The 27,154-nt window shown below is 43.0% G+C and overlaps 1 protein-coding gene across 2 annotated transcripts in view; it reads left to right on the plus strand.

Moving 5' to 3' along the window:
- The window catches only part of STAMBPL1 (STAM binding protein like 1), an 83,341-nt gene extending 63,683 nt beyond the window's left edge, over positions 1–19,658 (plus strand). For both annotated transcript variants that reach the window (XM_082268173.1, XM_082268174.1), the window contains exons 6-10: positions 489–613; positions 3,910–4,047; positions 5,969–6,081; positions 10,351–10,450; positions 19,373–19,658. In XM_082268173.1, coding sequence (XP_082124299.1) covers positions 489–613; positions 3,910–4,047; positions 5,969–6,081; positions 10,351–10,450; positions 19,373–19,429 — 533 coding nt within the window. In that variant the 3' untranslated portion in view covers positions 19,430–19,658. The remainder of the gene's footprint in view (positions 1–488; positions 614–3,909; positions 4,048–5,968; positions 6,082–10,350; positions 10,451–19,372) is intronic.
- The last annotated feature ends 7,496 nt before the right edge of the window (positions 19,659–27,154 follow it).

The raw sequence follows: 27,154 nt of genomic DNA on the forward strand, positions 1-27,154 counted from the left end.
AGGAAACACGGGCCAGATTCCACCTTCGTTTAGTTGAACACATGTGAGGTGATACATAGCGTCCATTAGTCACCTCGCCTTTCCCAATGTCACACTGGGTAAACTGTAAACAAATACAGTAGGTATTTCCGGTATATTCTTAGGCATTTACTCTTAATTTTTCCGTGAACAAAGTAAATTGTTATATAATAATGCTCTACGCCATTACACAGTAGATAACAAAATGCATCTATTCAAAAAATGTGAAAAATATGCCAAGTTTTAAGACATCTGGTATTCTTGCTTTGTTAGTTGCAAATAAAAGGATTTTCTTGATGGGAACTAAAAGCCCTAAGCTTGGTGTCGATATCTGCTTCCTTAAGCACCCTGAAAATATTGTTTAACTAGTGTTGGATAGAAAGGTACACCATGTTTGCAGATTTGATACCAGCTGGAAATCATTTTGTCCATGTTGTGGAAATAACGGTTTTCTTGTTTTTCTGTGCTAGATGAAATTGTGGAAGGCCTCCGAATGGTTGTTCTACCCAAAGATCTTTCTCAGAAATTTTTGCAGTTGGCGGATGCAAATACCACCCGAGGAATTGAGACATGCGGGATTCTTTGTGGCAAGCTGGTATGACTTGTATTCAATTCTGTTCTAAAGAGATGCAGAAAGATTGAATAAAATGGTGCTTTTGCACCTCTGCATCCACTAGTGTGAGTATGACTTAGGGGCACAGATGTTCAACTGTTAAGGCTCTATTAAAAAGTTGGCATTGTTCAGGGGGTCTCAAAATAATGTGGTCTCCCAACTGGTAGCTGCGGCACTCTGAAAAATGATTTGTGGGACCTTATTTAGAGCTCTATTCAAGATGTTTACCATATCTGGTAATTTAAGGAATCTACAGACATTAGATGATGGTTGAACTTGCAAGCTCAATCTGACTGCCTAATATTTGTAAGAAGTCTTTCCCCAAATGTTTGATTCTTCGACTTATATGCACATTTAGGCCCATGGGTGAGGGTGGAGGGGCACTTAGCAGACTCCCCAACATAAACTAGCCTTAAGCTGAAAGGGCAGAAAGTTCTTTAGGATCTCCAGAGATACACAAAATACCATTTCTTTATTTTTTTACTGGATTGGGCGACTATCCTATTCAAGTGGGTAGACCAGGGATCCTCAAACTACGGCCCTCCAGCTGTTACAGAACTACACATCCCATGAGGCATTGTAAAACTCTGACAATCACAGACATGACCAGGCATAATGGGAATTGTAGTTCCTGAACAACTGGAGGGCCATAGTTTGAAGACCCCTGGGGTAGACCATGAGCCAACCTGTCAAGGGCAACAGTTGATCAGGCAAGAAATAAATTATTTTCCGATTCCGTTTTGATATTCATCTGTCAAGCTAGCCCCAGTTCCTGCTCCCTCACTTTGCCAAATGATTCACCTGTTCTGTTGTCAACAGTGTTTAAAATATGTTAATTAGAGTTTAGCTATAATTTGTGAGACACTTATGTAAAGTCCATCTAATTCTTCTATTCCATCTAACACTACCCTCTTCGGGCAGTGCTGCTTTCCAAGGGTGACGGTTTCTTCTACATAGAGAAGCCACCCTATGAAAGGAAGTGTTTTACTGGCCAGATCACCAGGTGAAAATGAGGAAAAAACGCCCAAAAATAAATGCACCCACTATATTTAAAGATTGGTAAGCTGCCATATAGTACATTTTTGGTTTAATACCACTTTATTTATGATAGCGGTGTTCATCACAGTTGTCTAGACTTGTTGCAGTAGAATGTATCTGGCAATGAGTTTCCTACACATAGAGCATACATCGTAATTTCAAGCAGACCTGCTTGGCTTGTTATGTATGGCAGAAACTGCAAACTGTCTGGTCGATTTCAGTATGGATATTTCAGTTGTTGGCATCAGTGCTCCAGGGATAAATGTGAAAGGCCATTAAACCATGGGGAGTTCCGTATATCTAATATTTCTCATTGCTTTCTGTGTCTGTTATGTCATGTGGAAGGAACATAGCATTTACTTCTCTGCATTTGATGGAGCTCTATGTGACAGATATGTTCAGGCCTCTTCAAGTGTGTCAGATTGTTCTGACAAGCAGAAAAATAAAAAAAAACTAGATTTGTCAAACAGAAATGCTAGCACTGGGTTTTGTTAGGTTTTTATTGGTAGAAGCGGAGAACTTTGATCTAAATATGCTATTAGTAAAAATTGTATTTGACAAACAGACCAGCAATAAACCATCTGGTAAAAAAAAAAAACGATATCAATTTCTTTAGAGTAGAAATTCTAGATCAGTCTCTCCTGCATATATTTGTTTGGAGAATGCTAAGGCATGCCAAGTGCCCCAGCCTGCCTGAATAGGGCTCAGTTAAAAGAATGGAAGAGCCTTCTTTGGATGAAAAAAAAATTGTCAACTTCCACTGATGGTGGAAAACTCTTTAAATAGGGACCTCTGTCATATTCTGGTTAATATTTTGGCTTTTGAGAAGACCTAGAGTAATGAGTTAAAACAGATCCATTGCAGAAAAAAAACATGAGAATGTTTGTATATTTGAGTGCACTGCTGTTTAAAAAAGGGCACATACAGTTTAACGTGTCTGCAAACCCTAACAATGAATTTCTCCTATTTGAACCCTTTTAGTCTGTTAAAGCGGAGTTACACCCAAAAATGGAACTCCTGCTTCTATGGTCCCCTCCCCCCCTCTGGTGCCACATTTGGCACCTTTCGGTGAGAAGAGGGAATGGGTACCTGTTTTTGACAGGTACCCTTCCCCACTTCCGGGAGACAGTGCCGCAGCAGAATTTTGCCCCCCCCCCCTTCTTCCTCCGCCGCTGGGCCAATTAGAAAGCACAGCGTGATTTGCACATGCGCAGTAGGGAACTAGCTGTGAAGCCTAAAGGCTTCACTGCCGGGTTCCCTTACCCTGAATGGCGGCGGCAGCACTTTAAAGCTGATACAAAAATCGGCTTCAGCCAGCTGACATTGCGGGAACCTTGGACAGGTAAGTTCTAATATTTTAGTCAGAATTTGTAGCTGTTGACTTTAATTTTTTTTTCCTGGGGGGCAGAACTCCTCTTTAAATATACCATTGAAAGCATTTTGTTGTATCTGTTGAAGTGCAAAAAATACTGTCAGTGTCACCTTAAGAGCATTAGAGGCCCCCGGGCAATGCAGTACACTGAGGCCCTGCCTACACAATCACCCACGAGAATAAAAATGCAGATTGTCGATAATGCAATATTTATTGGTACAGCAGTGCCAGGCTAATGACAGCTTCCAAGTTCGGCGGCTGGGTCCAGTGAATGCACACGGACGGGAGTCAGATTCCACTGTCCTGTGTGTGCCTGTTTCCGTGGAGGCGGACAGGCATTCCTGCATTTGTGGGCTCCCCCTCCATGGCCCAAGTGGCCTGACAGCAGCGCAGGGCCGACAGACACCTGCCACCTGCTAAGTTCTGCAGCGGGATGCACATGGGAGTCGGGACTAATGCTTGGCTGGGGCTGGGTCGCTGGGCAGGTGGGGCCCCCGGGCAACTGCCCAGCGTGCCCATTCGGTAAGACAGCCCAGAATACTGTTGGGAATCTTATCTGCTCTCTCTGTGGACTACAGGACACCCTGTCCCTTAGTTATGGAGATGAGATTTTCTCTAGCCCCTCGCACACCTAATCTTCTAGGGTGACTACAATGCTGCTCCATAGATATGGTTCGGTGAGAGAGCATCGTCACCCTAGGACAGAAAGTGTGTAAGTGGTCAGATCACCAGGTGAAAAAAGCCTAAAAGAAAACTAATGCAACCACCACATCTAAGGACTGGTAAGATGCAATATATCAAATGTTTGTTATTGGGTTTAGATACATTTTAATTACTGACTTGGTTGTTTGCTTGCTTTGTTTTACAGACGCACGATGAGTTCATCATTACACACATAATTGTACCAAAGCAGTCTGCAGGTCCAGACTATTGTGACATGGAGAATGTGGAAGAATTATTTAATGTACAGGATCAGCATAGTCTACTTACATTGGGTTGGATTCATGTAAGTGTTGCTCATTATTTTGTAATCAGAATATGAAAGGTTGTTATCCTGTAGAACTAACTGCTACATACAGTAATATGCAAACCAACCCAACCTAAAACTGCCTATATGTGATTTGGTAGCTCCAAGCAATGTGACTTATTAGAGCCTTACTTACAATAATTGTTTGCTGTATAGGTGAGTGGGAAAATACTTTGGATGGAGTGGTGAGGGATAAAGCCCCTGTTAGGGTTTTTATTGCTCAAGTTTAGGGAGATTTACACTTTACTGTTTGTTCTGGTGACCAATGTCACTGAGACTTAAAGTGAGGGGAAAATCCTAAATGTTATGTAGTCACTGGACCGAGAATAGAAGGATATATTTCATTGGGGACACTTGATCTGATGACTGCAGTCAAGAATTTATCTTACTTTTAAGATCTCTCTTCTCGATTATGGTTGTATCCTGAGCAAGACATGAAACATGAAGTACAAATCTCCCAAAGGGGACACCACAAAAAAAACGGGCTCAATCAATCATAGTATCCAACACTAAAAACATATTTGGCTTGAGACATACAGTACTTTAAAACTGAACTCCAGACTGGAAACAAATTTTGGGTTGTAAAGTAATAAAAGGGAAATCCTCCAATGAGGACACTATTTCTGCTTTCACATAATTAGATGATTGACGTTCACAGATCTTCACCTCTTTCATTAAGTAAAGTGAACATTTCCTTTGCAAAGAGAAAATTCACTTGGCTTAGTGAATGAGTTAAAGCTCTACTGACCTAAATCCAATCATGTGTGCCAGCAAAAGTCCTGTTTTATTTTTTTTCTTCCCTTTCTTGGGACAAGGTGATTTTTCACCACATTTCCTAAGCTAAGTGAAAATCCACTCTCATTGTGATAAACACCTGCAAAGTGAACATGCTCAATTCCTTTAGTAAATCAGGGTAATTTAGTTCCTTGAGTACATGTATACAAATACCCTGTGTTTAACCACTTGCCCTCTGGAAGATTTCCCCCCCTCTTCAGGACCAGACAATTGTTTGCGATACAGCACTGCGTTACTTTAACTGGTGGTGGTGCGACACCGTACCTAAACAAAATTTAGGTCCTTTTTTTTTCCCCCACAAATAAAGCTTTTTTTTGGTGGTATTTGATCACCTCTGCAGTTTTTATTTTTTGCGCTATAAACAAAAGAGCAACAATTTTGAAGAAAAAAAAACAATATTTTTTTTACTTTCTGCTATAAAACATATCCAGTAAAAAAAATGTCTTTATCAGTTTGGGCCAATATGTATTCTGCTACATATTTTTGGTAAAAACATTCCCAATAAGTGTATATTGATTGGTTTGTGCAAAAGTTATAGCGGCTACAAACTATGGGATATTTTTATTTATTTTTTTACTAGTAATGGCAGCAATCAGCGACTTCTAGCGGAACTGCGATATTGCAGCGTACAGTCGGGACACTAACTAACTTTTGGGGACCAATGACACCAATACAGTGTATCAGTGCTAAAAATATGCATTGTCGCTGTACTAATGACACTGGCTGGGAAGGGGTAAACATCAGGGATGATCAAAGGGTTAACTGTCTGCCTAGGCAGTGTTTGTACACTGTGTGGGAGATGCTTTTACAAGGGGAAGACACTGATCCATGTCCCTGCTTTGCAGTAACACAGGATCAATGCCTTCTCTACTGACAGAACGGCAATCTGCCTTGTTTACATTGGCAGATCGCCATTCTGGCTCTCCAATGATCGGCAGGTGCCGGCAGACATCGACTCCCCAGTACCCGCAGATCAGCTCTCGCTGTGTCTAATCGCAGCGGGAGCGGGTCGTTGGTGGCAACTATAATATCACTTTTAGATGGACTTGCTCTTCGGTTAAATGCATTAAACATTTGTTTTTGAAATCTTGACTTTTCCTTGCAGACACATCCGACTCAAACGGCTTTCCTGTCCAGTGTGGATCTTCACACTCACTGCTCCTACCAGCTTATGCTACCTGAAGCTATTGCTATTGTTTGTTCCCCAAAGCACAACGAGTAGGTCTTTTGCATAATCAGTACAGTATTTAAATAAACTATGTACCGATGAAACTATATATTTTTATGTAACAGCTGATGTGTTGTGAATCTTCAAAATAACATTGACCCCAAATCAGTGTAGATTACCTTTTATAATGCAGTGTTATATTAACAGTCTGAAGCAGTAATGGCAAACCTTGGCACCCCAGATGTTTTGGAACTACATTTCCCATGATGCTCATGCATTCTGTAGTGTAGTTGAGCTTCATGGGAAATGTAGTTCCTGGCACCTGGTGTGCCAAAGTTCGCCATCACTGGTCTAGGACTAACAAAAGACAAACGGGCTATTTACTTTGCAAAGAAAAGTTTCCTTTTAGTTTTTAGTGAATGTGCAAAAAAATTCACTTTGCAAAGAAAATAAAAAACGCATTTTTGCTTATTCATGATTAGATGATGGGAGTTAGCAAAGTTTCACCTCATTCACTAAACTAAGGAAAACTTCCCTCGCAAAGTGAACAGCCTGTTTGCCTTTAGTAAATAAACCCCTAGGTGTGCAATTTCATTATGTCCTTTCTCAAATAGCCAGGTCATTTTTATTTAGAGCGATTTTATAAACAAGTTACCCATTGATCTACATTACTGATGTCACCTGTGACTTTGGCTTTTATTGTATCATAGCAGAGAGTAAGTTAAAGCAAAACTAAAGTTCCACTGCAACTCACTGTGAGCAGGCAGGCTGTTACTGCAAAGAAGTCTTTCAATTTCCATTCTGTAATAAACTTGCACCTAACTAATTGCCTGATCACCGGAATGTAAGCTGAGCTGCGCGTATACCACTCTGCTACCGCAGCCAACCCGATCCTGTGTGCCGGTATGAGTAGCTCCTGCGGATGCATTCTGATCATGAAGAGACCCGAAAACACACGGGAAGATGCCGGCACCGGAGGGACTGTTGAAAAGGTGAGTATCTCTGCCTTTAGTTCTGCTCTAAAGCTCCCGGTATTCTCTTAATTGCATATTTACATTACATTATATTTGGTCCAGCTCATGTAAGTATGGATATTTCTTATGAACCACCATAGAAGCTAGCTATTGCTATGGAAGCTGTTGGCCCCACTATGGTGATAGTTGCAGTCTTCCAGGTCGTGTTCTGAGACGCTGTCCCACTGCATACTGACAGTCGAATCAGTAGGTTCAAAACTGCTGCCATTCTCCTAATGTCTTGTGATGCCAAGGCATTTTCTAATTGGATGAGGTGAAGAGGAGGAGGGGTGAGGTATGAGAAATACATACTTACATTGGTCAAAGCTGGAGCAATGTAAGTAAGCAATAAAAGTGATTGTAAAGTCTTGTTTTTTTTTTAATAACAAATGTGTAGCACCCTACAAGGTAGGTGCTAGGTAAAAGCTTAGTGAGCCTTGGCTGCCTTACAGCAGGGCCATGATTTTCAGCTGGGCTGTCATGTCTCCCAGGTGTGGCTGCTGAGAGGGGAGTCTCCCCACTGGCTCCATGAGAGGATTCTCATTGGACAGTGAAGGAAACCCAATCAGTGGTTCATTCAGGCCTGTATCTACCCCAGAAGGCAGATTCTGCTGCAGAGGATTCTGGGAATGGGTATAAGTTTGAGGGGAACGCATGATGCAGGGTCTTTGGCGGGAAGCAGAGTCCCAGGAGGGAGGGTATGGCTGTCTCTCCTCCCGTCAGAAGGATCAGGTGTCTTGGGTGGCTGCCTGAGAGTCCAGAGAGAAAGCTCGGCTGAGCTGCAGAGAGGATCCGGTGTGCCGAGGACCAGTTTAGATAGAGGGGTTCAGTTACAGGACAGCATGCCAAGTTTGTGAGTACTGTGAACTGCCCCTGAGGGTCTGCCTGAAGTATAGAGGGGACCACTCCGGTGAAGGTCTCAGGGATCCAGGAGCCAGCTAGTGTTAAAGGGGTTGCCTAGTGAGAGGACCCTGAGGTGTAGAGGGGGGCGCCAGCGGTTGGACCCTGAAGAGTTTAGTGTACAGGAGAAGTGTACAGTGTTAAGAGTTGCAGCAGCACAAGCAGTTACAAGGAGCTACCTCAGTCAGTGAAGGGCTGGAGGGAGCTGTTCACCGGACTTTGAGCTTAACAGAGTGTCAAGAGTCAAATGTCTTACAGTCCTGGATCTTCTGAGTTAATCTGAGTATTAAAGCACAGTTGAGCAGAACAGTATCTTCAAGCGCCAGGGAGCGTTGGCCGGCATTCAGCTGGCGTCAAGACAGCGCTAATGGGCATTTTTCTGTACAGTGTCCCAGTTGAACCTAGTTGAGCCAGAGAAGTATCCCACTCATTCCCTTCTCCCATCCCCATTACAAAATAAACAAAACAAACCAAAGATGCCGGAATGGTCATTGTCTCAGTTCTCACACTTGGGTTTTCAACTTAAATGTGTTGGAAGTGTTACCGCTAACAATGGCAGAACCATATCAGGCCCAATGCCTGGAAATATTGCTACACATGTTATATTCTTACCTCCTCTGTGCAGCTGATTTTGCACAGAGCAGCCCCGATCCTCCTCTTATCGGGTCCCTTGTTCCTGCCCCTCCCTCCTATTGAGTGCCCCCACAGCAAGCAGCTTGCTATGGGGGTACCCGAGCCGAGCTGCAGCTCTGTGTGTCCATTCAGACACACAGCTGCCGTTCGGCCCCGCCCCCTCTCTCTCCTGATTGGCTAACTGACTTTGACAGTTGCAGGAGCCAGTGGCACCGTGGCTGTGTCTCAGTCAATCAGGAGGGAGAGCCCCGGACGGCGGACGGACTTGTGGACATCGCTGGACAGAGAGGGACCTCAGGTAAGTATTAGGGGGGGTGAAGGGGGCTGCTTCACACAGAAGGCTTTTTAGATGAATGCATAGAATGCATTAAGATAAAAAAAAAACTTCCTCACTTTACAACTCCTTTAGGATCATACTTGGGGTTCAGATTTAACTATTTTATAAGAAACCAGAGCTGTAGGTTAAAGTAGCATTTTTTTATATTTATTTATTTTTATATTTAAACAAACTCAAGGCAAGCTGCTAGATACACAGATGATATATACAGTACCAATATGGAATATTTAATGCTAGTAAAAAGGAAGTGCATTTGTCTATCCAGTCCTGATATTTAAATAGCTCTGTCATACAGTACAGTCCTGTCTGGCAGGGAGAAGACCTGAATGTTCTTTGCTACAGTTTAGTAACACTTAGTTGTTTTCCCTCCCCAACTTATGAAGTCATGAGTTACCGCCAGTTCACATATATGCAATGCGGGAACCCTGCAAATCCACTGCGTGTTTCCGCATCACGCTCGACTCGCAAGCAGTTCACACTTCCCTATGCGAATCGCTGGGGATTTCAATACAAAGTTAACGACACCCCCAGATCAGTTCACATATCACAGTGTGAACTGTCAATTCGGACTTGAATCGAATCATATAGGGGTGAACACACAAGCAATCCGATTCTGGTGCGGACCAAAGAAAGGGTCCTGTGCGACTTTGGTCCAAATGCGATGCAAATTCAGCCATACTGTCTGTATGGCTGAATTCGCAATACACAGACATTGCATGCGATTTGCAGAGCAGTGCGCTGCGAATCATATGTGATGTCTGACATCGCATTTGTGTGAACCGGGATTTCTCTGCTCTTCCCTCCTGTCAGCATGCTCCTTGCACTATAGCACAACTGATTTGCATCGTAAATACTGCTTTCATAGGTGTCTTTTATATCTGCATGGAGTTCAGCTTTAGGAAGTTTGTACTTTTATTTTACTCAAAGAGGAAGTAAAGTCTTCTGTTTTTTCCCTGCAAAGTAAATGAATAATGTGCTAGTATGCATTGCATACTACCACATTATGTGACACTTGCCTGCAAACGAACTCTGCAATGTCGCCGCTGGCAGCTGCATCCATCTTCCTTCCGGGTCTGCGGACTCCGGCTGTATTATTGGCCGGAGCCGCGTGACGTCACCCCCTGGTGCTGGTGCCGCCGGTTACGGCACAGGGCTCTGATAAAATAAAACGGGCGGCCGTTCCTTCAGAGCGCATGCGCAGATGATGTCATCAGCTGCATCCTATGTAAATATCTCCTAAATGGTGCAAGTTTAGGAGATATTTACAGTACCTATAGGTAGGCCTTATCATAGGCTTACCTATAGGTACAAGTTATAAAGGTGGGTTTACAACCACTTTAACTGTTGAACACGTTCATTTATCCAAGAGTTTTATCTACATATTTTTATGTTTCTTTTGATGATCAGAATAAAATATTTTTCTTTCTCCCTTTCAGCACTGGAATATTTCGACTTACTAATGCTGGCATGCTGGAAGTGTCTGCCTGTAAGAAGAAAGGTTTCCATCCTCACAGCAAAGAGCCCAAACCATTCAATGTAAGGGAATGTAATGCAGTCTGACTTGGCTTGTGTGTTGGGGAGGGTAGTGTGGTGAACATGGTGTATTGTTTGCAGCAGGCGATCAGATAAGGGCAGTGCAATCCTAAGATGCCCATAAAGATTAGATGACTACATTCAGCTCTCATATGAAGTGCTGCCTTAGGCACTTCCCCAGTGAACTCTGCCTTCTCTTTAGTTCTGCATCCCTGTGCTGATTTATTAGAATGAATACTAACATGAAGACTTTATTCAAAAGGCCGTACAAGGAGTGGTTATAAAATACAAGAATCCATAGCAGCCAATAGCATTTCAGCTTACTAGGGAGATCTTTAAAGATGAATGCTGTTTGGTTGCAATGGGTTACTACACGTTGTATGCTCTCATCGCACCTTGGCTTGTTAAATTTAGAACCAGGGCACAGGGCATGTGGGGCATTGTTCACAAACAGAGGCTCGATTTTATTATTCTAACCTCCACTAGAAAATTACAGCTACAGGAAATACTTGGACTTTCTTTCCTCCAGTTTTTACTATGAATAAATAAAGACTAAGATTAGCTACAATACAGCCAGGGCCCAGGGGTGCTGTTCACATGCCACTGCTGCAATGCTTTGTTAACTTAACATGTCATGTAGAGTTGACAGGTGGAATATAAAATTGCCGTTTGGGGACAAAAAAACAAGTTTATTTGTTAATGCAAGCAATGTAAGAACTTGTATTTGACTTGGTATTCCTCTCTATCAATCTCTTAGGCCCCTTTCACACTGGCTTTCCGATATGATCCGCCTGTCAGTTTTTCAGGTGCACCTGATCAGATGCTCCATGCAGCCCTATGGAGCATCGGATGTCAGCAGAGACATCTCCACTGACACCCGCTGCTATCCGAACCTGTCCGTGAAATCCAGACGGATGGAAACCCTATTTTCCATCTGTCTGGAGGATTGGATAAGATCGGATGAAAATGGACAGGCGGTCTGTTTTCATCTGATCTCCCATAGAGGAGAGGGGGGATCTGACAGCTCTGTCTCTGCAAAGTAAGCAGGGACGGAGCTGTCATCCGCCTGCTCAGCGAGGATCGGCTGATTTATCACCGCTGAGCAAAACTGAGTCCATTGGGAGTGCACCGCCCATGTGAAAGGGGCCTTTTACAACAGAGTTCAAACTAGGAGAGGGAGGGGCAGAATTAGGAACTAATCAGGTACAATCTATGGTTCAAACCCAAGGTATTGTGACCGATAAATGCAGTCCAGCTTGCAAAGGGAACCAGCTGGATGCCATGTAAAATAATGGCAGACCTTCAGTTCCAGAATCAACTTGTAAGAATGAGAAATTAAATGGCACCTCCTTTAAACCTTATTAGTAACTTATCAAGCAGCTGCCATCAATTTTTTGGTGTGTGCCAAAAAAATGCATTAAAAAATCGTGTTGAGGAGCTAACTGTAAAAGATAATATGTGTCCATATAACAAACCAACTGTAACGGAACCGCGACCCACACTGTACTTGTGGACTTCCGTCAGTATACGGCTTCCTCCCAGTCGTGAACATAGATATCAGATTTTCCCAGCAGCTGTTTATTCAAACACAGGCACAAAGAGAAATACACTGTGCACGCTACAAAGACCTAATTTTTCTTCACTTTCATGCATTTGGTGTTTGTTGGTTTGTTATATGGACACATATTATTATGTTTTACAGCTAGCACCTCAACACTAGATGTTTTTATGCAGAATCAGCTTGTGTTGTCCTAGGTTGATGCATCTATAGCCCTACCTATTCCCCATTGATGGACAGCAACTCCTATTCAAACACTTGCTGTAGACCCATTGTCTCTGCCTCCGCTTACTAGCAATGGATACTATATGGAATAGCAGTCACATGACAACTTTATAATGCACCAAAAATAAGGTATTTAAAGAGCTTGGTTTAAATATAATGTAAATGGAAATGTTACATTATTTTATATAGCAATGAGTAGTTTAGAAATTCACATTCACATACACAACTACAGGAAATCTGAAAACTCTCTCTTGCAGGTGGGGCTGTGCCATCAGTACAAGAGTTATCTGCTTGTTTAGTCTAGGGCAGTGTAAAAGCACTTTTACTTGCCTAACAACACTCCCCTTATGCTCTGGCAGTGGAATGTCCCTTGGCATTGACCTGTCCAGTGCAGAACTATTGACCCTGCATCTGTCTTGATGACATCAGGGCCTTAAATTGCTATAGCATGATAGAGATGCTGTGGGGATCAGTCTAGCAGTGCGGAGGATCAAGTAAGTAAATCCTCTTTTCTTTGTTCCCTAGAACAAATAGTTAACATTTGCAGTGCGGGTGCAGCCCCATTTTAAGGGAGTATTTTCAGTTCCCCAGAGTTGGGCTTTAACAGTAGCAGAGAAAGACCAGGTTTGTGCTGTGTAAATCTCAGGACTGGATGGACAGTAATCCAGATCTTTTGCCAGTTAAAACAATCCACATGTACAGTATATAGTATCTGTTGATTTAGTTTGCCTAGAGTTCAGCTTAAAAAAAAAAAACCCAGACCAATAAAAAGTACAGTGCTGTCTAATTAATACTGGAGGAGTACAGTTTTCCTGTTTTTGAGTCCTCATTTAACCGAAATGCTAATAACCAGAGCCTGACAGAAATTTACCGCCAAGGTTCAAGCCAGACATCTCTAAAACTGGTTGGTATGGTTGAAAACTGGCTGGAAAAAAAAAAAAAACGGAAAATTCCTATCATACTTACCGTAATTTTCCTTTCCTGATAGTCTCCATGGCAGCCTACGTGTGGGTTAACCCTGCCTCCACTCCAAGGGTATAGGACCCCCCTCCCATAAATTTCAGCTCTCAGGTACAGCAGGTGTTCCATATCTTAGCCGAATCCAAGACGAGAGGGTGGGTACTCCGGCTGCCATGGAGACTATCAGGAAAGGAAAATTACGGTAAGTATGATAGGAATTTTCCGTTTTCCTGTTTGTCTCCATGGCAGCCTACGTGTGGGAAATAACTAGCTCACTCCACACGGGTGGGAATGCTTTAGCAAAGAAAATTTTAATTCATGCTATTTGCAGACAAAACAGTCAAACCAAAATTAACTGAGGACAGAGAAGCAGGCTCTACACAATAGTGGGTCATAAAAGTATTGACTGATGACCACGAAGCCGCTCTGCAAATCACATCTGGAGCCACGTGTCGCGAAGCCGCCCAGGAAGTAGAGATACTCCTTGTAGAGTGCGCCGTCACCGCCTCCGGAGGAACCAGCCCCTCAGCTCTATAGGCCTGTTGGATAGCTGCCACTATCCATGAAGCGATAGTCCTAGATGAAGCAGGTTTACCTCTGTTCTTTCCCCAGAACAGGACAAAGAGGTTGTCAGACTGCCTGAATGGTGCAGTTGCTTGAAGATAGGCTTTTAAGGATTCTCCTACATCCAACGGATGAGGATTGGACTCATTAGATGACCGGAAAGTAGGCAGGACGATCTCCTGATTCTGGTGAAACACCGAGGTGACTTTCGGATTTGAATTCAGCCTGGGTATTAGTACTACCCGATCCGGGAAAAAAGTCAAGAATGGTTCTTTACATCCGAGAGAACTTAATTCAGAGACCCTTTTAGCCGAAGTAATGGCTACCAGGAAGACAGTTCGGATGGTCAGGTCCTTGATAGAAGAAGAGGAATCTATGCCCGTTTTGGAGAGGGCATTTAGGACAAGAGGTAGATCCCATTTTGGGAACCTAGGTCTTCTCTGAGGATTGAGCCTGACTGCTCCTTTGAAGGATTGTTGAATCAGTGGGTGTTGGGCCCACATGACCCCGGAGAAGGCCGACAAGGCCGAAACTTGAACTCTAAGAGTTGCCACTGAAAGGGGCATATCCAGACCAGCCTGAAGAAAACTTAGTATTTCTTGAATCCCAGGGACTGAGGAAGACATACCTTCAGGATATGCAGACTCCATGAATCTTGCCCAGATTCTACAGTATACTTTATTAGTACTTGGTCGTCTAGCATTCATCAAGGTGGAAATGGCTGTAGATGGGCAGCCGAGCGATTCCAACCTTTCCTTCTCAAGAACCAGACCGTCAACTGGAGAATTGCAGGACAGGGGTGCACTGATGTTCCCTGAAGAAGCAAGTCTGGTCTGAGGGGAAGAGGGACCGGGTCCCGGTAACTCAGTTGTAGGAGTAGCGGAAACCATGGCCTGTTCGGCCAGAAAGGCGCCACCATCACTATCTCCGCATCTTCCGCTTGAAGTCTTTGCAGGAATTTGAGAATGATGGGTACTGGAGGAAAGGCGTAAGCCCTGCTGAACTCCCACCTGTCGGTTAGTGCATCTGTCCCGTAAGCTTGAGGACACTTGCCTCTCGTGACATACTTCTCCAACTTGTGGTTGCAAGGGGAGGCGAACAGATCGACTTCGGGAGATACTCCCAACGTCAGAATCCATTTGAACGACTCCACATGGAGAGACCATTCGTTGTGGTTCAACTGGACCCTGGACAGAAAATCTGCTTGAACATTCTGTGAACCTGGAATGTAAACTGCCGAGATGTTTACTAGGTGAGTCTGGGCCCAGGACATGATCGGGTCTAATTCTCGTAGCAGAGAGAGACTCCGTGTCCCACCTTGTCTCTTCACATAAGACACTGCCGTGGTGTTGTCCATCCGAATCATTACAGATTTCCCCTCTAGCAGGTGTTGGAAAGATCGAAGACCCTGGTAGGCTGCTCGGAGTTCCAGTATATTGGAGACTGGAGTGTGTCTCTGAAAAGACCATCTCCCCTGTGTCATCTCTGTCAGACAATGAGCCCCCCAACCTGAGTTGCTGGCGTCTGTTGTGATTATAGTCCATGAGACTGGAACCAGAGAATGACAGTTGAGCAGATTCCTGCGTTGCAGCCACCAAAGAAGACTGTATCTCATGCTGGAGGAGATATGAATGTACTGATCTTTCTCTTCTGTGTTCCATTGTTGTAGGAACCCTTTTTGGAAGGGCCTCATATGCCAGAGAGCCCATTTGACCATTGGAGCCGTGGACACCATGGTGCCAATGATTTTGAGGCACTGAGAGGCTTTCAGCCAAGGAGAGGAAAGAGCCGGAAGGATTCTCTCCCTCACTACCGGTATCTTCTCTAATGGGAGAGAGATTGAATTCTCAACGGTGTCGAATTGCGCCCCAAGATAGACTAGGCGCTGAGTGGGCTCCAGCTGACTCTTTTGTAGGTTTAGCAGCCAGCCAAACTCTTTGAGGGTCGATATGACCTGATCTCTGTGTGCCAATAACTGATCCTTTTCTTGAGACAGAAGCAGAAGATCGTCTAAGTAATGATGTAGACGTATACCTTTCAATCTTATGAAGGCTACCACTGCTAGAAGAACTTTGGTGAATACTCTGGGTGAGGTAGACAGGCCGAAGGGTAGGCAAAGGAATTGCAGATGTTGATTCTGAACACAGAAGTGAAGATATTTGTGGAAGTCGGTTGCCACAGGTACATGAAAGTACGCATCTTTCAAATCTATTGAGGCGAGACAATCTCCTGGCAGTACTGCCCTTTGAATAGTTGAGAGTGTTTCCATCTTGAATTTTTCGTTCTTTATGAACTTGTTCAGGTATGTGAGGTCTATAACAGGCCTCCAGGCCCCGTTCTTCTTCTGGACTAAGAAGAGGGGTGAGTAAACCCCTTGAAATTTTTCTTGTTCTGGAACCGGAGCTACCGCTCCTTGAGCCACCAAAGCGTCTACATAGGCGAGCAAGACTTCTCTTCTCTCTTCTAGACAGGGTAAATGAGTTGAGATGAATCTTGGAACTGGATCTGCCAGAAATGACCATCTGTGGCCTGTAGAGACCGTCCTGACGGTCCAAAAGTCCGTGATTGAGGCCGCCCAGACATGCTGAAAATGGAGAAGACGTGCCCCCACCTGACATGCCTGGACGGGCCCAATCTCAAAAAGATTTAGTGGAATCTTGTCCAGCAGGCGCTGGATTTTTTGATGACCTCCGAGTAGAGGATTGACCACCTCTCCAGTTTCTTCGGAAATCTCTATTAGGCTTGTAAGAGCGTGCATCTCTTGATCTCTCCGTGTATTGCCTCCTAGGTTGAGGCTTCTTCTGACCAAATAGTCGTCTGTCTTGCGGGAGGAAACCTGACTTTCCGCCAGTAGCCTTGGCAATGGCGCTGTCTAGTTTGTTTCCAAAAAGGGAAGTACCCTCAAAAGGGATCTTACACCATGCCTGTTTAGAAGCTGGATCTGCAATCCACGCGCGAAGCCACAAGGCTCTCTTTGCTGTTACTGAGGATAGCATTGATCTGGACAGAAGACACAGAACATCGATAGATGCTTCTCCTAAAAACACTGAAGCCAGCTTGAGTTCGTGAATAGGGGAACCTTCTACGGCTTCTTCCGAGAGACTTCCAAGTTTGGATTCTATATCGGAAACCCAGACTTCCATGGCTTTAGACATTGTTGCTAATGCCATCACAGGTTTGCAGGCCGCACCGGCCGTCACAAAGATCCTCTTTAGGTCCAGATCTATCTTCCTATCCAAAGGGTCTTTGAAAGAGACCACGTCATCTAGTGGCAAAGTGACATGCTTTGCTAATCTTGTAACTGCCGCATCCACAAGAGGAGCAGATTCCAGACGGGCGACATCTTCAGGTTTAAAGGGATATAATTTCCCAAGTTTGGAGGATAAGGAAGACTTACTATCCCCTTTACTCCATTCTTCAGTAATCACCTCTTGTAATTCAGAGAGGGAAGGGAAGTTGATACGCTCCTTACCAAGGTGCTTGAAGAACTTCCGCTGCTTTTTCTGAGGAGACACAGGATCCTCCCATCTGAGAGCTTCTTTAATGGCTCTGATCAGGGGTGAAACTAGGGCGAACTCAAAGCCGCCTACAGCCCCTTCTTCTTTTCCGAATCACTGTCAGATGATTTTGCAGAAGTAATGCTCGGTTGAGAGGGGCCTTGATCTTCCTGCACTTCCGCTGGAGAACTAGATGTGGTGGGACCAGGTGGTGGGACTGTACCCCATTCTTTCAGGGACTGTTGTACTATTCTCTTCACTAGAGATTCCAATCCTTGATCCTTTTGCCCCCTCTCACCGGCTGCATGAGCAAAACATGGCTCACATAGGGACTTGTCCTCCGGGACATGCGCCCCACAACCCCAACAGGCTCTCTGGTATGTGCGGTGACTCTGGTATTGTGTATGGTGTCTGGGGGAGGAATTAGAGCGTCTCCCTTGCTGCCTACTCCCTGATGGGGATTCACGGCGTTTAGATCTGGAGGATGAACTCCCACGAGGTCTGACAGGGTCTCTTTCTTGTGGTAAATCAGGCCTGGAAGAGCTGATGGAAAAAAGAGAAAATCGGGGAGACACTGGATTTAGCCATGACCTAGGGACCAGCAAGCCCCCCCCCGCCCCCCTCTCTGAAAAATGCCAGCACCCACCTGTTGTGAGAGGGCTGGCCACAGGAGGGCGGTGACGCAGGATCCATACTTCAGGCCAAACAACCAGACTGATAAAGAAAGGTAATACATATCAGACACCATGTCAGTGATACATTGTGAGGTGACAACCCTCCGCCCCCCCCCTCTGCAGTCAAGTCTCCATTGCACATACCTGTAGCAAGGAATCCAGAGACACTGGGAAGCTGCCACAACGCCCACAGTACATACCCAAAGTACAGGGGAATCGTCAGCTGTTTAAATCTCCCGCCGGAATGACGTCATCGGTGATGCGGCCGCAATCGCTAATGCGCATGTGCGAACCAAGCCTCGACTTCGCTCGCGGCGCACTGCGCATGTGCGGGACCACGAAGCGTCTACCGATTGGACGCTAGAAGCAGAGGAGGAAGAGGAAGGGTTTGTTGGAACGCAGCGCCATTGGGCCAAACAAACATATTGTACAGTGATAGGAAAAGAGACAGACAAAGTGCACATAAATAACAAATACCGCTGCCATGAAGGGAAGCAATGCGAATCTTCAGACCCATGTCAGAGAATGCCGATCAAGCTTCAGTCAACCGCAGAGAGCAGGGGATTTTAAATGTCACTCACCCGCCCGTGGCTGGGCTCTGGACATGCAGACACCATCCAAAGTATCCTAAGGTAAGCTGGACGTAGTAAGACATCAGAAGTGTAGGTTCTTGGAGGAGGACAAAAAATGAACACCTGCTGTACCTGAGAGCTGAAATTTATGGGAGGGGGGTCCTATACCCTTGGAGTGGAGGCGGGGTTAACCCACACGTAGGCTGCCATGGAGACAAACAGGAAATTAATTTTTCCGCTGCATACAATTCTTATTTGTAGACTTACTATAGGTACTTCAACCACAAGAAAGCAATTTTCTGTATTGGGGGGGTGCTCTTTTTTTAGGCTCACGGGGACCTGGGAGCAGAGTTAGGCGAGTCCCCATTCTCACCTCTCCTCAAATTTGGGGGATGGAATGCGGGAGAAGCGTGAGGACGGCTTACGATGGCTTTGCCCCCTGGATTCCTTCTACCACAACCCAACCCCCCCCCCCGTTTTGCTTACTCCCTCTCCTCTTGGTTTTTTCTTTCTCCATTTCTTCTTTTTTGCTATTCTTGATTCCTATTTGACAAACCAGAGCCTGCTTTGTATGGGAGCAACTGATGAGGGGAATGAAAAACACGTGAGACATGCTCTTGTTTCTTGTATGCCTGTATATTATTATTTTTTGGATTTCATGTATCCTCCGGTGTATTGTTCAATCTGCAAGTCTATCGGAGTAGGCATGTCCCCTGACCTATTACAGTTATTTATGTCTGTGTGCTCCATGCACGTTTCTTCTCGTTTTGTTGGCTGTCTTTTAAGATTATATGTTGTGCAACCTTTTTCTCAATAAAATGTTTATGAAAAAAAAAAAGTCATTTTAATAACTGATTTTCTGTGCTCCCATCCAGGTGTGCAGACACGTGATTGTAAAAGATGTGAAAATTACAGTTCTGGATCTGAGGTGATCGTTCCTGGCATCTTTTGTGCTAACAGTTCTCAGCAGGAACAAGCGGACTGTTTTTCTAATTTATCATTTTTAAATGTGTTGATTTCATATTTATTGCTCCTGCCCATTTTGGATTCTTGTTTATTTTCAATTAGAGTGGCCTTCGTGGTCATAGAAGTGACACATTTACCAGCTATGTTCATATGTAGATCACAAGAGGCCTCTAATTAAAAGTATGCTTCCATGAATAGTCTTCGACTATATTTACTTTTTAACATAAATTTTTTTTTTTGGGTTTTTCATATGCATTTTCAAGGCAACAACACCCTATGAAAATATGTATGCAATCCATTTTACCAACGATACAGTAGAGAATGTGACAATTACATAGTCAGCCTCTTCCCGTGTGGATGTTTTCCTGCTCTGGAACAGCAGACTGAGCGTGATCATCACTGTGGCAGGTTACCTGAGCAGGTAACCCTTCACACACACTACACATGTTTTAACCACTTTTTTTTACCCCCCCCCCTTTCAAGACCAGGCCATTTTTTGCGATACGGCACTGCGTTATTTTGACTGACAATTATGCAGTTGTGCGATGCTGTACCCAGATAATATTAATGTCCTTTTTTCCCACAAATAGAGCTTTTTTTGGTGGTATTTGATCACCTCCTGTGTTTTTTTTTTTTATTTCTTGCGTTATAAACTAAAAAAAAACAAAAAATAAACGACCATTTAAAAAAAAAAAAAACTTTCTGCTATAGCTTTCTGCTATAAAACACATCCAATAATAAATTGTAAAAAATCTAATTTCTTCATCAATTTAGGTCAATATGTATTCTGCTACATATTTTTGGTAAAAAAAAATCCCAATAAGCATATATTGATTGGTTTGTGCAAAAGTTATATCGTCTACAAACTATGGGATATATTTATGTAATTTATATTTTATTTATTTTTTACTAGTACTGGCGGCGATCAGGGACTTATTGTGGGACTGTGATATTGTGGTGGAAAATCTGGCACTAACACTTTTGACACTTTTTCTGGGGGATTAGTGACACCAACACAGTGATCAGTGCTAAAATTATGACTAAAAATATAAAACTGTACTAATGACACTGGTTGGGATGGGATTAACATCAGAGGCAATCAAAGGATTATCTGTGTGCCTAGCCTGTGTTTTATTACAGTGTGGGAGGTGCTTTTAGTAGGGGAAGACATGGATTCATGTCCCTGCTTTGCAGAGACACAGTATCCATGCCTTACCTCCTGTCAGGACAGCAAACTGCCTTGTTTACATAGGCAGACTGCCGTTCTGCCTCCCTGGAGGGTGATCAGTGGGTGCCGGTGGACATTGAGTCTGCGGTATCCGCTGATCGTCTCCCGCTGCGTATAGTCACAGTGGGAGCGAGCCACCGGTAGCCCGCATTGGCAGCCCTACCTGGAAGTGCAGGATCGCGTGTATATATACATGATCCTGCGCAAAGAGGCCGCCCTGTAGCAGTAAAACTGCTATAGGGCGGAAGGAAAGTGGTTAATGGAGCATGCTCCATTCACAGCATCTGTTGTTGCGATTTATAAAATTTCTGTATCACTTGCTGCTACGCCCAGACAGGAATGTAAGCGTTTACATTGCGGGGACTTCAAAAAGGTAGAAGTTCCTTATTTATGATTAGAGCATTCAGAGATTCAGCCTAACAATTTTTAGATATAGTTTTAATTAAAATAATAGAAAAATTGTGCAAGAAAAATTAACAACAAAGATATTGCCAAACAGGCATAAACAACATTTTAAAATGGAATAATATATAAAAAATATATTTAAGAAACGTTTCCCTGATTCTCCTACACAGTAAGTTCAATTTGATAAAAGTCACTGGCCCTGAAAAAGTGACACTCGGATGCATTTGAAGCTTTGAGTTCTTGTTGGACGATCACAAATTCTATTCTTTTTTTCTCTGGAGAGGACATTATAGAATTACCACACACAATCAAAGGATTTGAGGGAGTGTAGAAGGTGACACAACTCCACTGGACACAACCTTACTGCCAACTATTCAAAATGTATCTATATTTCCATCTGACAAGGTTTCACAATACGCCAATCAGCATTATGTGTAGCAGAATGAGTTTACAATTTGTTAGATAGTAAATAAGATCTAGAATTTATGTTTGTCTCTCTTAGGAGTTCCATTGTATCCCATAACCTTGGTATCAAACGAAATGGTATCTTTCACATTAATGTAACTATAGGCGTGTACAGGGGTATGCAGGGTGTGCCTGGGCACACCCTAATCACCCTGTGCTGCACGAATTTCCCCTGATATTTACCCAACGCCCCAACGGGGCTCCTAAAAAAATAATAAAAAAATAACATTGTGAAAAATACAAAAACAAAACAATAATAATAAAAACAATAACTACTGATACCAGCCTCTGTCCTACTAACATTGTCCATGTTTTAAAACATTTTAAAAAAGTTTTTTACATTTATTTCTAAGTGTATGTATGTATGTATGTATTTATGTGTGTGTGTGTGTGTGTATGTATATGTGTGTGTATATAGATAGATATAGATATATATATACACATATATATATATATATATATATATATATATATATATATATATATATACATACACATGACATAATGCAATAGGCTGCGCACACCTGTGAATGTAACCATGTTTTTTTTTTTTTGGATTATGTATCAAGTCTGACTCTGGAAGTCCAGTTTAAGTCATTTGCAGACCCTGTTAATGGATGATCATGACATGTCTGCGTTCCTTCTAACATGCATTTGTTTTGTGACTATTGTGTCTTCAAATGGAACTACACTGCATCTGAGCACCACAAAACTAAAAAATGTTATGAATTAAATGAAATTTAATTCATTTTTAATATTCAAAGCAAATTCACCCATCCATCTATGTCTCCATGCTTTATTTTGTTGAGAAAATACTTTGAAAAACACCCCCTAGCGTTTCTGGCCATGGTCATCTTGAGTAAAGGCCAATAATTCATGTAGAATTTACTTCCTGGAATCCATCTGCCGTTAGTTTAGGCATGTAGACAGGAGGATGCGCTTAGCTGAGAAAAAACCCATACTCCCCTCCTGAAGACTCCTGTGATGTATGACACACTTTGCCTAGGCCTGAAAACCAGGACGTACAGTATCTCACTGAAGTAAGCACACCCCTCACATTTTTGTAAATATTTTATTATATCTTTTCATGTGACAACACTGAAGAAATGACACTTTGCTACAATGTAAAGTAGTGAGTGTACAGCTTGTATAACAGTGTAAATTTGCTGTCCCATCAAAACTGCTTCTTTAGCAAGGAAGTGGTCGTCTTGGAGGTGTGTTTGGGTTGTTATCGTGTTGGAACACTGCCCTGCAGCCCAGTCTCTGAAGGGGGGGGGGGGTCATGCTCTGCTTCAGTATGTCACAGTATATGTTGGCATTCATTTTTCCCTCAATGAACTGTACCTCCCCAGTGCTGGCAGCACTCATGCACCCCCAGACTATGACACTCCCACCACCATGCTTGACTGTAGTCAAAACACACTTGTCTTTGTACTCCTCACCTGGTTGTCGCAACACACACTTGACACCATCTGAACCGAAAAAGTTTATGTTGGCCTCATCAGACCACAGGACTCGATTCCAGTAATCCATGTCCTTAGTATGCGTGTCTTCAGCAAACTGTTTGCAGGCTTTTTTGTGCATCATCTTTAGAGGCTTCCTTCTGGGACGACAGCCATGCAGACCAATTTGATGCAGTGTGCGGCGTATGGTCTAAGCACTGACAGGCTGACCCCCACCCCTTCAACCTCTGCAGCAATGCTGGCAGCACTCCTATGTCTATTTCCCAAAGACAACCTCTGGATATGAAACTGAGCACGTGCACTCAACTTCTTTGGTCAACCATGGCGAGGCATGTTCTGAGTGGAACCTGTCCTGTTAAACCGCTGAATGGTCTTGGCTACCGTGCTGCAGCTCAGTTTCAGGGTCTTGGCAATCTTCCTATAGCCTAGGCCATCTTTATGTAGAGCAACAATTCATTTTTTCAGACCCTCAGAATTTTTTGCCATGAGGTGCCATGTTGAACTTCCAAGGACTAGTATGAGAGAGTGAGAGCGATAACCCCAAATTTACATTGTAGCAAAGTATCATTTCTTCAGCGTTGTCACATGAAAAGATATAATAAAATATTTACAAAAATGTGAGGGGTGTACTCACTTTTGTGAGACACTGTAACTGATAAACATTTAGCACAAGTAAATATAATATCCCTTCATATCTATTTATTAATACTAGCAGCATAAGGATTAAATTGGGAATGTTGATTGAGAGAGTAAAGTTCTGATTTAAGCTGGTCCGTATTCTGTAAAAATTGTCGCCCCCACCATAAATGCCTAGCACAGGCATGAGATTTTAAAATCTGACTTTCTGTTACTGACTTTTGGACACAATTAGGATGACATGGTGTCCAATACGCCCACCCTCTACTCTCCCTACACAGTTTGGGGTACTTAAGGCCTTATTATTGTCACAGGGAAAACCAACTTTAAAATATTTATAATATATTGTGACAGACAATAGTATTGGCATTATATCAAGATGAATAATTGAAATGTGTCTCTCCGTAACTACTACTAAACGACATCGGCTTTTTCAGCTTACTGGTAGTCAAATATTCCATCTAACCACTTAAGCCCCGAAGGATTTGGCTGCTCAGAGTCCAGGCCATATTTTGCGATTCGGCACTGCGTGACTTTAACGGACAATTGCGCGGTCGTGCAACGCTGTACCCAAATGAAATTGACGTCCTTTTTTTCCCACAAACAGAGCTTTCTTTTTGTGGTATTTGATCACCTGTGCGATTTTTACTTTTTGCGCTATAAACAAAACAAAAGAGCGTAAATTTTGAAAAAATAACAATATTTTTCACATTTTTTTATACGAAATCCCCCCCCCCCCAAAAAAAAATGCGACATTGCGGCGGACAGATCGGACCCTTGACTGACATTTTTGACACTTTTGGAGGTACCAGTGACATTACTACAGTAATCAGTGCTATACATATGCACTGTTACTGTAAAAATGACACTGGCAGGGAAGGGATTAACTCTATTGGTGATGCAGGGGTTAAGTGTGTCCCTAGGGGCGTGCGTCTAACTGTAAAAGGGTGTGGCTAGTGATGTAAGCACAGAGACTTAGGATCCTACATAGCAGGATTGTATGATCTCTGCAGTTAGATCAGGTAGAATGACAGGCGGCTTTGTTTACATTAGCCACCTGCCTTTCTCCCTCTCCAGTGGGAGATCGCGAGTGACGGGCGGACATCGGGTCCGCCGGTCACACGCGCCGACATGTTAGGGAATGAGTGGGGGCGTTTTTTGCTGTTTTTTGGTTTCAGATGTTTTTTTTCTGCAGCCATTAAACTCCCCAGCATGTTATCCTATGTGTATGTATGCACACATAGGCTATTATCAGCATTTTTTGGCTAAAGAGTTTTCTGGCTGGAAGAAACCCCAAAACAAGTGGGCTTTGAGAGCTGTATTATTATTATTATTATTATTATTATTATTATTATTATACATGATTTATATAGCGCCAACAGTTTGCACAGCGCTTTACAATATGAGGGAAGACAATACAGTTACAATACAGTTCAAAACAGGAGGAACTAGAGGGCCCTGCTCATTGGAGCTTACAATCTAGAAAACTCTTGAACTCTGAAACTGCTGAAAAATGCAGCTATTTGGCAATTATGAGCATTTTTGAGCCATAAGCTTTTTTAGGAGTAAGTATAGTTTTAGTAAAAAAATTGCTAAGAAAACGCTGAAAAACGCCACTGCAAAAACGCTGTAAAACTCATTCAACAGCTATAGCTTTTTACAGCTAACACTACTGGTGTTTTTATAATGTCAAGTGTGCATAAGGCCCCTAATCAGGGGTCTCCAAACTTTCTAAACAAAGGGCCAGTTTACTGTGCTTCAGACTGTAGGGGGGCCCGGACCATGGCCAGTGGGAATAGACAATGTCCCATCTTTGGTATTGGGGGAATTATTAGTGCTTCATCATTGGTGTCAGTGGGAATAATCGTGCCCCATCATTGGTGTCAATGGGAGGAATAATGCCCCATCATTAGTGTCTGTGGGAGGAGTAGTGCCCCATCATTCGTGTCCTTGGGAGGAATAGTGTCCCTTCATTGGTTTCAGTGGGAGAAATAGTGTCACATCATTGTTATTGTATAAGGAATAGTGCCCCATCATTGGTGTCAGTGGGAGGAATAGTGCCCCATCATTGGTGTCAGTGGAAGGAATAGTGCCCCATCATTGGTGTCAGTGGGAGGAATAGTCTTCCCATCATTGGTGTCAGTGGGAGGAATGGTTTTACCATCATTGGTGTCAGTGGGAGGAATAGTGCCCCATCATTGGTGTCAGTGGAAGGAATAGTCTTCCCATCATTGGTGTCAGTGGGAGGAATAGTTTTCCCATCATTGGTGTCAGTGGGAGGAATGGTTTTACCATCATTGGTGTCAGTGGGAGGAATAGTGCCCCATAATTGGTGTCAGTGGGAGGAATAGTCTTCCCATCATTGGTGTCAGTGGGCGGAATAGTCTTCCCATCATTGGTGTCAGTGGGAGGAATAGTTTTCCCATCATTAGTGTCAGTGGGAGGAATAGTTTTTCCACCATTGGTGTCAGTGGTAGAAATAATGCCCCCATCATTGGTGTCAGTGGGAGGCAGAGTTTTCCCATCATTGGTGTCAGTGTTAAAAATAGGGCCCCATTGTTGTCAGTACAGGAATTATTGCCCTATATTTGGTGTCAGTGGGAGGAATAGTGCCTAGTATCAGTAGAAGGAATAGTGCCCCAAGGGCCGGAAAAAGGCAAGCAAAGGGACGCATTTGGCCCCCGGGCCACATTTTGGAGACAACTGCTCTAAATCATTGTACATATATTTCTTGCTGTACCGAGGCTTAAAAATATACAGCATGCTGTAGTAACTAGCTTTTCCACCAGAGAGGTTTGGGTGTTTTAGGGGCAAGTCCCCATTCATACCTCACCGTTTTGTAGCTTGAAGCTCGAAGCTCCAAAACACTGGAGCAGAAAAAAAATCAATTATTCTCTATGGAGATGGTTCAAATCTCCACTTCAAATTGCCTGAAGCCAAAAGTTCTGGAGCTTTTTTTCTATCTCGAATCGGGCAGATTTGAGCATTTTTTATTCCCATAGAGATAAATTGAAACGCTTAATGAACAAATATGTAATGATACATAAATATTAATAAGCCCCGAACCTTAAAAAAATTATAAATATCGTATGTATAATTATTTTTTTAATAGTAATTTATTTTTTGGGGTTGGGTGATTATTAAAATTACTATAATAATAACAATAATTTATTTGTGTTAGGGTTAGGGTGTTTAGCTATTTTTTTTTTTTTAAGAGTTAGAGGTTTAAGTTAGGGGTTAATTATTTATTTATTATTACTTTGTACTCCTTTATTGGATGTAGTTATTATTATTATATATTTATGATTATTTTGTGTATTTATTTTACATTTATTTATTCATTTATTAGTAGTAGTAATAACACCTTAACAAAAATACATTTAAAAAAATTATATAACCCTAATCCTAATCCTAACCCTAACCCCAACTCCTAATTCTAAATCCAACCTTACCTCTAACCCCTTACCCTACCGGAAAAAAACAATAATAAATGA

The sequence above is a fragment of the Pelophylax lessonae genome, assembly GCF_965119305.1.
Source record: "Pelophylax lessonae genome assembly, chromosome: 9".
NCBI lineage: Eukaryota > Metazoa > Chordata > Amphibia > Anura > Ranidae > Pelophylax > Pelophylax lessonae.